Here is a 12,432-nt window from a genome sequence, read left to right as displayed (position 1 = left end):
ACTTAAGCAGGAAATTAAATTTTTTTTTTTTCTCTCAGTGAATCGGTTTAAAAATCCTGTTTAAACTTGAAGTAGTGTGTATATATAAATAAAATATTTATTTCTTTAAATAAATCAGACATAATGTGCATAAATCTCTATCCTCTGACTTGAGCTAGTTGATTGAGTGGGTATTCAGCAAAGCAATGGCCTTCTACCATGAATGTTTAATGAAAGCAAGAGGTTGCAAAGGTGCTACCCAATATGAAGTCCAAGGTCTAAGAATACAATTTTTGCTTAGAAGACATGTTATGGTTTTTTAGAGATATAATATTCCAGCAAGTCTGCTTGATCGGTTACCAAAGAAGAATGTTAAAATTATTCAAGAAAATACAATTTTCTTATCCAAGTAATAAAATGTTGTGTTGCAAAAATGAGTACACCCTCCTGAAAGTTACTAAATTAAACTAAAAAAAAAATTCTGGTGTAGGGTTAACAGGTAAGTATGTTGAACCAAAACTGTTAAAGGTAAGTCATTTATTGATAATTAAGTGTTATATGGCCCACTGAATCATACTCTGACTTAATGCTGACAACAATGAAACCACTTGAGAGAGAACTGTCAGGAGATTATTTTTTTTGCATAATAGAGGACAATGGTACAAGAGGAATACCAAATTATTGTTTTAAGTGTGAAAATATAGCCAAAGCAACACAGAAATTAAAAAACAATGGACTTGTGAAAAGGCCCCTGAAATAATCAGGTCTTCACTTTAAGCTTTCGTTTAGTGATGAGTGAGTTTTTGCTAGAAAAAGATCAGGAGAAACATTGTGAAAGTGTCTCAGAGCCGGCAAAAGCTGTGAAAAGAGTGACACTTTATCTCACAGAGTAAGATGCAGCATGCAGAAGTGACATGCATGGTTGTTTATCCACACCAGAACTACCGAATGTAGCCAAAGCACAATAAAATCATTTAGCTTTTTCCAAGGTCCATATTTACAAAATATAGACTTCTGGGAATCCATACTTTGGTCTCATGAGACCAATTCAATCATTTCGGATCTAACAGCATCCAAAATGTTCTGGTGTTGCTAGAGGAGGAGTACAGAGAGAAGTGCCTGGTTCCCACAGTGGCATTCAGTGGTAGTAAAGCTCTTATATAGGGATGTATGAGTGCTGAAGGTGTGAGGGAGTTGTACTTTATCAACGCTGTCATGAATTCACACACCACTGTGTGATGTAACACAAAAACCTGAAACTGAAGATGCTACCCTCTTCTCATTCCCTGCATTGTTGGGCTTTTTTTTTTTTCCATGACAATGAAGATATTCATTCTCCTGAGTTGAAAATCCTTCAGTGGACATGTATTTCACTCAATCTTAACACTCTTGAGCTGCTGTGAGAGATTCTGTAGAGACAAGCTGAGCAACACTCCCCATTAAAGACCAGGGCATTTAAGGAGGTCGTCCTCCAGGAGTTAAACGGCACAGATGTGAAAATTTGTCCAACTTGTACACTCAGTGTCAAGAAGTGTCAGAGCAGTGTACTTAGAGTTATGGAGGACATATTAAGTTCTAGAATATTACACTTGAATTAAATGTAGGTTGTACTCAATTCTGCAATCCTTCATTTAAACAAAAATTGGCTAAGTTTCTTATTTTACAGATATTAATGGCATGTATTTCTTTGTTTTTATTAAGAATGTTTAATACATTAAAATTGTTGCCATATTTCTATGAATTATATGAGTGATCATTAAGAAAATACATCTTTTATATTGAATCAGAGGGGGTGTACTCCCTTATGCTGTGTGTACTCAATTCTGCAATCCTTCATTTAAACAAAAATTGGCTAAGTTTCTTATTTTACAGATATTAATGGCATGTATTTCTTTGTTTTTATTAAGAATGTTTAATACATTAAAATTGTTGCCATATTTCTATGAATTATATGAGTGATCATTAAGAAAATACATCTTTTATATTTAATCAGAGGGGGTGTACTCCCTTATGCTGTTCACTGTAACTTGCCCACAAATGCATTACTTGTATTACACATGTTGTATTGGACATAGCCTGTATGTTCAGGAAGTGTAGGAAATGTAGGCTTTTCTTTGTGAGTAACTTTTGTTGCGATTTAAAATATCAAACATTATTAAAGATAGTAGTCATAAAATGTTTTAGAGATATATGTATACTTCATTATAAAAATGCCCATGGCTTTATTTTGTTCATTTAATTAAGATTTTATTGATTACCATGACTTGGGTAAAGTCTAAGCTTGCACGCTTGTTAAAAATAGCAATGAAGACCATTGGGAGAAAGGAGGATCTGTCCCATGAGTCACTGTATGAACAGTCGGTTCTTAGGGAAGCACATAAAATTTTAGCCAACGTTTGCAGAGTGGTGTGACTGAAATCATCTTATTTTAAACACAAAAAAGACAGAGGAGATCACCTATTGATCTTGGGTCAAAGATCATCACACACCAGTGTTTATACATGAAACATCAATTAAGCAAGTATGTTCCTATAAGTACCTTGGTATCCATACGGATGATAAACTCAATTGGGGGATTCATGTGGATGCAATTTGTTCTTGTATGCAGCAAAGATTGTACTTTCTGCATAGACTCAGGATTTTTGGAGTGGAGCAAAAAAATCATGTATTTATTCTATCAGGCAGTTATAGAGAGTATAATTAGGTATGGCATTACGGTATGCTTGCACGCTTGTTAAAAATAGCAATGAAGACCATTGGGAGAAAGGAGGATCTGTCCCATGAGTCACTGTATGAACAGTCGGTTCTTAGGGAAGCACATAAAATTTTAGCTGACCCATTGCATGTATTGCATACAGAGTACGAATTGTTGCCTTCTGAAAGACGGTACAGATTTCCAAAGTGTAGGTATAGTCGTTTTAAAAAGTATTTTATAGCCATGTCTATTAAAATGTTAAATGATGAATGATTGTCTTTTCAGGGTGGGTATAGGAATTGTGTATATTTTGTGTATATTGTTATTTATGGATCCAATGGTCTTGTCAATGTAAACACCTTGAGTCCAACACAAATTTCCCCTTTGGGGATAATAAAGTGTATTTCATTCATTCATTCCAGGTCTAGAAATCACACTTTTAAAATTAGGCTCATATATCCAGGTTTTCCAAGACCGTGGAAATCGTGGTTTGTCATAAGGAAAATAAGTTGAGGTGAATTAAAATAAGAAATATTGTGATTTTCAGTTGTTGTAGCTTATTTTGATGATTTGTCTTTTTAATCATTTTACTTCATCTGCACTGCAGGCCTTCTTGGAAGCTTTCTGAGACCCCTAGTGGGCCCCGAACCCTGGTTGAAAAGCATTGCATTTGGAGGAGGTTTAGTTAGTTTATTTTCACAACACAGTAGTTCACTACAAGCCTGGTAAACACTACTGTAATGTACTAGTGTGTACTGTTCTAAATATGTGACATGAGTTCTACTTGGAAAATGTGCATTCCGTGTCAGAATGTCTGTTTTTGTTTTGGTCTGTTTCCGCCCACTGCCAGTTTAACCAATAGTATTTAAACACCCCAGGTTGCCAGAGAACGGAAAACAGCGTATCGCAGCCATGGAAGTGAACAAACAAACTATGTCAGAGATCTCAGATTCTACCCGACCTAAAAAGCCTCGACATCAATCTAAAAAGCTCCAAGACCAAAGGCATATTAAAACAAGGATAAATCAACTCATCAACTTTCGGTGTAAGGCTCGTCGCCTTCCATTGTCAATTGCACTTATTCTTGTTGCATGTCCTTAATCTGACAACTCGCTGGAGCATCGTGACTGAGGAGGAAGCGGGTGTGCCTCACACTCCTGAAAAGTGAAGCTGTAGGCTCTTTGATCGCCCCCTGGTGGCTGGCTGCAGTACAGGTCATAAACCCGCCCTCTCCATGTAAACAAATGGGACTTGAGTCAAGATAAAACAAATAAATTACACTTCCAGTACAATTTTCAGAAAGATGGTTTTGGTCATTTAAGGTAGTTGTCATCACGCTGATAGGCCTATATGTTCAATTGTTAGTTTTTGTGATAAGTTTGAATCTCTACTGCGCAGACTCTGGCTCCAAATGACGTCATTTACTCAAGATGGCAGCGGCCATACTGAGATGCTTTGGCTTCACTTTTCTATAGTAAAAGGAAGTGAAGACGCGTTGTCTATCTTTTTTTACAGTCTATGGGAGGAAGGGTCGGGAGAAACGATATTTTGAATTTGGATTGCAGTACCTGTTTCAACTGCTAGCTGTCGTTGGAGATTCTTAGTCCTCCTTTCCGTTCTTTCAATCGCTTTACGTATGTCCATTATTGTGAAACCCGCAAGACACAACAAAAACTGCTCCGATCACAGCGTCCTCCATCCTTCTGTTGTTAATGTTGTTGTTCTTTGTTGCTGTTGTTGAACGCCGCGCACAAATGACGTCGCTGTCGACCGGCTTACGTCACTTCTTAGTACACTCTGTCTGTGCGAATGCAACCCTTTAAATGGTACTGGGAAATAGTTCGCGCAAAATCGTCCCAGTACTTTAGTACTGTACATTTAGTTCTGGAACTAAAGCGGTGCGAAAGGCCCTAATATTACATACTTCATCTTTACAGGAGTAGTTCTCTTCCAGAATGAAAGTTCTGTCATCATTTACTCACCATCAACTTGTTCCAAACCTGAGTTTCTTTCTTCTGTTATCACAAAAGAAGATTTTGAAAAATGTTAGTATCCAAACAGTTGATAGGCACCATTAACTTCCATAGTAGGAAAAAAAAATACTGCCCATAAACTGTTCAGATACTAACATTTTTCAAAATAGCATCTTTTGTGTTCAACAGAAGAAAGAAACTCATACACGTTTGTATGTGAAGTAAATGATGACATAATTTTCATTCTGAAAGTGAACTACTCCTTTAAGTCATTGCAGGTCACTTGTTCTTACCGTCGCCCTGTGACCTCTGCTCTGCTTTTTTGATGCATGTTGACAGAAAAAGGTATTAGTGCAGTGGTAATCACTGGCCTGCTGAGGGATTATACTATTCTTCGAAGCCTCTGAGGCAACACACTCAATGTTACTGTTTCACCAATTGGATTAGCTCTATAGGCATGCACATCAGTCACCTAATCACCTGGAGTAGCACAGCTTTAGACCTAACCTGGGCTATTCGTTTTTGTTCCGTTTAATCAGTCTGGCAGTACATCGTATAGTCAACGCTGACAAAATGGTGTGATGTAGGATTAGTTTTAACTCACTGAAAGATGAAGCCAACAGACAGCAGAACCAGAGCACTTCCAAATGAAAGATTTCCTGACCTGGATTTGGAATAGATGTTGGGCATGAGATCAGGTCTGTAAGAAGAGAGGCAAATGGGATTAGATGGAACAGCCAGCCAGATTTTGCTTAGCTGACCATTTACCATGTACAAATGTGCAGGTCTTCATACATGCAAATATTCCAAGTGTAGCTTTTCCTAAGCCACCACCCCCCAAAAAAAATCCTGTTAAAGGTCCCAAAAGAAAATTAGTATTTTTGAAAAACTATTGAATCCAGTCATAGCAACTTTTATATTATATGTATATAATTTATAATATGTTATATTTTACATTGACGGGGTCATCTCATGGGTGCTGTCATTTTGAGATCACATGACCAGCAACTGTAAATACTATTTGCTTTGTCTGAGTAACCTAATATTAGACACTTTTGCTTACAGAATAAATTACAGCTGCTTGCAAATTGTTCATTTCTAAAATAGCAGCAAATTTTTCAGTTATCAATGCTATGTGTCCTTGACATTTTTGTTGAGCTTTACAGCGCACTATTAGCCAACATCCCACGCAAGAAAGTGTTTACTCATTGGAGGGCTGAGTGTGCCAGTTGGGATGGGGCTAAGTGTTCACTTTGTCAATTTGAAGTTCCAGGGAGTTGAGATAATTAGATGCTTTGCTGGTGTTTTTTGTAAATGTTGATCTCAAGGTTATGCTGTGGACAGCAAATTTTGAGAGGGTAACTAGAGAGTGAGTTGTACCTCAAGATTTTGCCTGTAAATGTGATACTGAGTCATTAGACTACAAAGACACAACCCTATTTGGTTATTCTATTCACTCCAATAGTAGGAGTCATTAAAATGAACAAAGGGCTGAGGAGTAGGTTTGTTTACAGAGCTTTATGGGAAACTGGAAGGTGCTGTCATTTTGACTCCGCCGTCTTGTCTGCCTGTTGATATCTCACCGCGTTGAGATATCGTGATACCGTGGCTAATTTTGTTAGCTAAATGTGGAGCCCTTTATCTGTCAGCACAGATCATTTCAGGCAACCCAAAATTAGGACACTGTTGAGACCAGTGCCCCTTGGTGAATGCATCAGGCTCCTAGTTAGTAGCATGTGTGCCACATTAACTAATCTCTCACAGACTTGTTTTAAAGTTAATCTCACACAAACCATTCACTGCACTGCAAAATAATAGTTAATATGTCCCTTGCAGAATAATTGCCTAATTATTAGATGGTGCTGTCATGCAAATTCACAATATGAAACGGAAGCACTTAAAGGGCTCCTGCTGGGCTCTGCTAATTTGCATGCTTTTGGGACTTGAAAACCAATCCACTTGAGAGTTGGCATGGAATACTTTTACCCACAGGAAACTGATTAGATTCACTTCAGTATTGTAAACACAAAGTACTATGACCATCAAAATAATTATAATCCCCATGTTGCTACAGATTTCATTATTGCACATTATTGTTGTACATATCAGATAATTATTTAATCAGATTCAGGGTCTTGTGCGTTGCGTTTAAGTACCCGGTCAAATGTAACCCATCATCCTATCTATTGTACCCTCTTGAAAACAAAATAGACCATTTGAGCACTTCAAAGAGATGGAGACAGTGAAATTTGTCAAATTGTCTCTTTTTTTCTTTTTTTTCAGTATATTAATGGTGGCAACTTGGAGCAGCTGCTGGACAGCAATAAGTACCTGAGCTGGACCACACGGGTCAAACTGGCCTCAGAGATCGCCATGGGCCTCAGTTACCTACACTCCAAGGGCATTTTTCACAGAGATCTCACCTCCAAGGTACAGGACTCTGTCATCTTGTTTATTGCCTGCAATCATGAAATGTTCTATTTTAATGTATTTTAAAATGTAATTTATTCCTGTGATGACAGCTGAATTTTCAGCATCATTACTCCAGTCTTCTGTGTCACAATCCTTCAGAAATCATTCTAATGTGCCGATTCGGTACTCAAGACACATTTATTATTATCAATGTTGAAAACAGTTGTGGTATTTCTTTGCAGAATAAAAATATTAATTAATTTTTTTAAATCTTACTGACACCACACTTAGTGGTAGTGTATGTAATGTCATAAATAATCATTACATTGCTTGATTTTATTAGCTTTATGAAGGTAGGCAACTACAGGATGTACTGAAGGTACACTTGTCCTGTGGGTTTAATGATGTAACTTTATAAACAAGAAGACTATGTCAGTCAGCACTGAAACAGGTGCTTTTGATTTAGTCTTCACAGTGCTCTTGTTGGTGGCATGCGCTGACATGCTGTCTTTACCTCAAGCTGTTGCATTCTCTCCTAAGCACTTGTGGGACTTCCCATAATTATACGCTGTGGGAATCACCCCTGTGGCTTTCCTCGCTACATTACTTTCTGTTTAAGTGATTCTAATTGACTGAATCTCAAGTGTAAGGTATCCTGATGGAGGAGCAATATGTTCTTCTAGTTACGGTTTCTTTCATTTTGATGTTCTCTCAGAACTGCCTGATCAAGTCTGATGAGAATGGCTACACCGCGATTGTTGGAGACTTCGGCCTTGCTGAGAAAATCCCCAGTCATGAGTGAGTAACGGGCAACATGGAGACTTTACAAAACAAATAAAACATGCACTAATTTCACTGTGCTGATTATAACAGCAGCAGAGTGGGCATCCTTCTGTTTTGCTAATCTGAAAGGAAGCAATGGTGAGGTGCAAGCAGTACTGGCAGGGGGTGGTGCTATCTGTTTTGGAAGGAACATACTGTCCAAAGTCAACTTTTAAGAGAGCTAATAATACCAGAGCAGCTCAAGACCCTTTCTCTCCCATGACCTCCTCACTACTAGTGCAATCTTACATATTTTCAATGAAAACGAATAGTCGATTTGGTTACCTGAACAACTAGTCAAGTAATCTGGAAGCTCTGTATAATTAGACTGATTTCAGGTTCATTTTTGTGGTTAATGCTTACATGACATGCACTTTTAAGATGTGCTTTCAAAAGCAGCTAGACTGAGCATGACAGAATAGAGCCGTCTGCAGGGTTCTCAAGAAACATTTGTTAAATTTGCTTTATTTTTAACCTACACTGTTTTACAGGGTTAGTTCACCAAAAAAAATGAAAATTGTCATTAATTATTCACCCTCGTGGCGTTCATTCCTTTTCAAAACAAATGGAAAATATTTTTAATGAAACCCTCCTCTGAAATATTTTAATAACATTTCTGTCCCTTCATTTAATAGCCACTCAACCAAAACTTTGACGCTTCAAAAAAATAGTCATTGTAAAAGTAATCCACATGAATGGAGAGGTTTAATCCAAGTTTTTTTTGAAGGTCACTTTATATGATGAATGGATTTAATTTAGACTTTTATTCACATATAAAAATAGAGTAACACACATACATGGAGCACATCAAAAATGCTTGACTGCATGCTTGCCTGATGTGCTAAAACTAGGTTTTTCTTGAATGTCGCGTAAGCAAGTTTGAGGTTTAAATCATATATCAACTGTTCATGTCTTATTAAATATTACAAATAAAAATATTTTTATTTGTGTTCAAAAATGAACAAAAGTTTTTGTAATTGATGAATTTTATTTTTGGGGTGAACTTTCCCTTTGAATGTGCGGTGAATGCCAATGCCAAAACGTGCTAGACAATGTTGTGTAAAAAGGTCTGACAAAAGATCTATTTAAAGCACTGCTGCCAAAATCATTGAAACAAAAAAAGGGAAAAAATCTGACAAAGCTAATTGAGTAGTCATGTTGTTGATCAACTGGTCACCCCTTCCCTATTCAACACGCATTGTTCAAAGACTTCCCTTTTCAAAGTACTGCTGACTCAACTGAACTTTCAGGTGCCTTTTACTCATTGTAAGTGCTTAAGTGCCTGTATTTCTGTAATGTGTGAAAGCATTTTTACATGGCAGTGTTTTGACCATAATTCTGTGTGTTCAGTTTTGAGGGGGAAAAGCTGTCCGTGGTGGGATCCCCATTCTGGATGGCTCCAGAAGTGTTGAGAGACGAGCATTATAATGAGAAGGTTGGATTCTCTGTTGCAGTTGACACTCGGCACTATCACAAGGCTTGTTTCTTGCCAGCATCTTTCAGGACACATTATCATTTCTCTGTATTCATTTCTAGGCTGATGTCTTTTCGTATGGCATTATTTTGTGTGAGATAATTGCAAGGATACAGGCTGACCCTGACTACCTACCACGCACTGAAGTGAGCAGTAATTCACTGTTTTAAACCTCTCCAATAAATGTATTGGAGATCAACTTTGTAACTACATCACTTAAGTTAAGCTAGTCATTAAAGCCTCTTTGTCCTGAGTATGACATTTACCCCCACATTTGCTCCTTGCAGAACTTTGGCCTGGATTACCACGCCTTCCAGCACATGGTTGGAGATTGTCCCCCAGACTTCCTGCAGCTTGCCTTCAACTGTTGCAATGTGAGTTTCTGTTTTCCAATCCATTAGTGGTTCTTGTAATACTTTTGAGAAAGCACCAAGTAATTGAACCTAACTATCCTATATTTTTATTTAATAATTATAATTCCATAGTTTCCTAATAAATACTACCATTCAAAAATTTGGGGTCAGTAAGATTTTTTTTCTCAGCAAGGACACATTAAATTGAGAAGTCAAAAGTGAAGACATTTATTTGAAATCGAAAACTTTTGTAGCATTATAAATGAATTTTTTTAACTGTCTATTTATCAGAATCCTGAAAAAATGGATTGTGGCTTCCATTAAAATATTAAGCAGTAAAAATATTGAAGCAGAAAATATTTAAACTGTTTTCAACTGATAATAATAATAAGAAGAAGAAAAGTGTCCTGAGCACCAACTAATTCTGTTTTTACTGTATTTTTGATTAAATTAGTGCAGCATAATGTACTACTTTCAAAAATCTTACAAATTTGATCACCCCCAAAACGCAGAAACTAAAACAAACCACCATAAACAGGGAACAGATACTGTCAGCACCTCTTATAAATATTCCAAAGCTGCATTTACACTCTTAAGTCTTAATGCACAGATCTAATCTTTTGACCATATCCGGCCCGTCTGTTTACATTCACTTTAGACACGACTGGTGTCCGATATCTGTGTTTAAATGAATTCCCGTCCAAAAGGATTGTCTGCAGTTATCGCTTTATTATGCACATGGTAGACCCTTGGGTTTTGAATGGCCGTGCTATTAAAATTATTTATATAATTCACATCGAGTGGCCGCCATTATTTTCCAGCATGGACAGTGGCTGTCATGGATGTTCTGCAGCACAAAATCTGACTGAACGGATAAATAACAGAAAATAATGGTAATTTTCATTTCGTTAGGCTATTTTATCTACAGCTCGTTAGAGGTAGAATTCTTTAGTGAAATAAAGTAGCTCCAAGATGATATTTATTGAAATGAATTCAAATGAATTAACGAGAGAGAAAGAGAGAATGCGCGAGCGAATGTTAATTCCAAAAACTGCTTAGTTATCACCTCATTGCTGAGAAATATAATGTAGCTTTTAGCTGTTGTATTTCTATAATTCACGGGGCAGGGGTTGAAAACCAGCTCTTGGATGTACAATTTCTTCCATCTCAATAAAATGTGAGCGTGAACAGCACACCGGCATTAAAACACAATCTTTAAACGTGTTGCCCTCGCATTGGGAGTTCTGGGGGGGAATCGGATATGTGTGTTTAGACGTTGGTTGGATGTCCAGATATCGGATATGTATCTGATTTAAAACCACATTTGGATCCACGACATACTAATAGCATATAGCCAAAATTGTGAATGGTAGTATATCCATCTTACATTATATATTGTAGTATAATTATTATTATATTATAGTTTATCAACAGACGAGCAACTGCAACATTGTTAGTTGTTTTCACCATGAAAATGAAACTGTCTCACTATAATATACTGTATGTGCAGTGTAGCATTCTTAGAATAGAAGTGAGAACATGGCGCTCCTCCAGATTTAGACGCTGGTGTGTTTTCATGTTCTTGTTGCCTCCACTTATATCCCAGATGGATCCAAAGCTCAGGCCCTCGTTCCCAGATATAGTAAAGAGACTGGAAGAAATCCAGAAAAAGCTGAAAGCTGACGACTCTGAGAGGGAGAGGATGCTACTAACCGCCGGAGAGGTGGAGAAAAAAGCCTTGCCCAAAGGTGTGTGTTTACTCAAACACCTTTATTTCACTCCCAATATTGAATTTGTCTTACCTGTAAACTGCCAAGGTGATCATGAAAACTACAGGTGTCTATGGCGTAATATTTAATTCACTATTTCTGGCACTAAACCAAAAGCTTTGATGTGCTTTGAACACATCTTTGATTTGAGTTGTTTTGACAGAGTTAGTACATCCTGTCACCCCCTGAGGCTTTGCTCATACCATCCAGCACTCACTTTCCATGTAATATCGCAGGGCCAGTGACTTCTAAGAACAAGGAGTCTAAAAAAACGAACGGATTGGAGACAGTAAAGCTCTCTTTTATATGAGCTTTATGGATTGGATGTTCTTTCCTGATGTGAGAATTACTTCCAATGCACAGCTTTTACTTTCTCCCTCTTTTCTTTGCAATCTCACAGCCCAGTTTCTGTTTAGTGCTAACTCATATCCTGAACAAACAAGGAATAAGTCACAAAACAATGTATGGCTAGAAGAGATTAGAGCCTCATTGAGCCTTGTGCTTCAGATACACTACAATTCAAAATCTGAGGTCTTTATATTCATCCATGAAGCATTGAATTGACAGTAAACTACAAAATATTTTTATTTCTATGAAGTATATCGAGTTTGCACGATATATCAATATATTTTATAAACCATATAGGATGAGGCATTACCATTTATATTGATATACAGTAGTTTGATGAACATTTATGTGTGTCATATATAGAATTTTAAATCTACAAGTGAGTGTATTTGTATGATAGCAATAACTGTAAAGACACAACTGTAATGGGGTAAATCAAATACAGGCTAATTTAATTACAATGCTCAGACGAGTGAATGTGTGATTCTCTTACCACTTAACATTTAGCCTGTTCTTTTGTTTTTATTCATATTAATTTGAATGTTTAACCCCAGCTTTAAGCAAGTTGTTTTTTTTGGGGGGGGGGGGGGGGGGGTTAGTTTGAAAT

At 37.1% G+C, this 12,432-nt stretch overlaps 1 protein-coding gene across 2 annotated transcripts in view; it reads left to right on the top strand.

Annotated features, from left to right (window-relative positions):
* tesk2 (testis associated actin remodelling kinase 2) overlaps window positions 1–12,432 on the top strand; it is a 30,924-nt gene that overhangs the window by 14,721 nt on the left and 3,771 nt on the right. For both annotated transcript variants that reach the window (XM_016295045.1, XM_016295044.1), the window contains exons 5-10: window positions 6,931–7,077; window positions 7,775–7,857; window positions 9,232–9,316; window positions 9,418–9,501; window positions 9,643–9,729; window positions 11,315–11,456. In XM_016295045.1, the coding sequence (XP_016150531.1) occupies window positions 6,931–7,077; window positions 7,775–7,857; window positions 9,232–9,316; window positions 9,418–9,501; window positions 9,643–9,729; window positions 11,315–11,456 (628 nt within the window). The remainder of the gene's footprint in view (window positions 1–6,930; window positions 7,078–7,774; window positions 7,858–9,231; window positions 9,317–9,417; window positions 9,502–9,642; window positions 9,730–11,314; window positions 11,457–12,432) is intronic.

This window comes from Sinocyclocheilus grahami, unplaced genomic scaffold, assembly GCF_001515645.1.
Source record: "Sinocyclocheilus grahami isolate Dianchi unplaced genomic scaffold, SAMN03320097.WGS_v1.1 scaffold329.1, whole genome shotgun sequence".
NCBI lineage: Eukaryota > Metazoa > Chordata > Actinopteri > Cypriniformes > Cyprinidae > Sinocyclocheilus > Sinocyclocheilus grahami.
The sequence above is the reverse complement of the archived record's forward strand: the minus strand, read 5'-3'. Positions and strand labels throughout refer to the sequence as shown.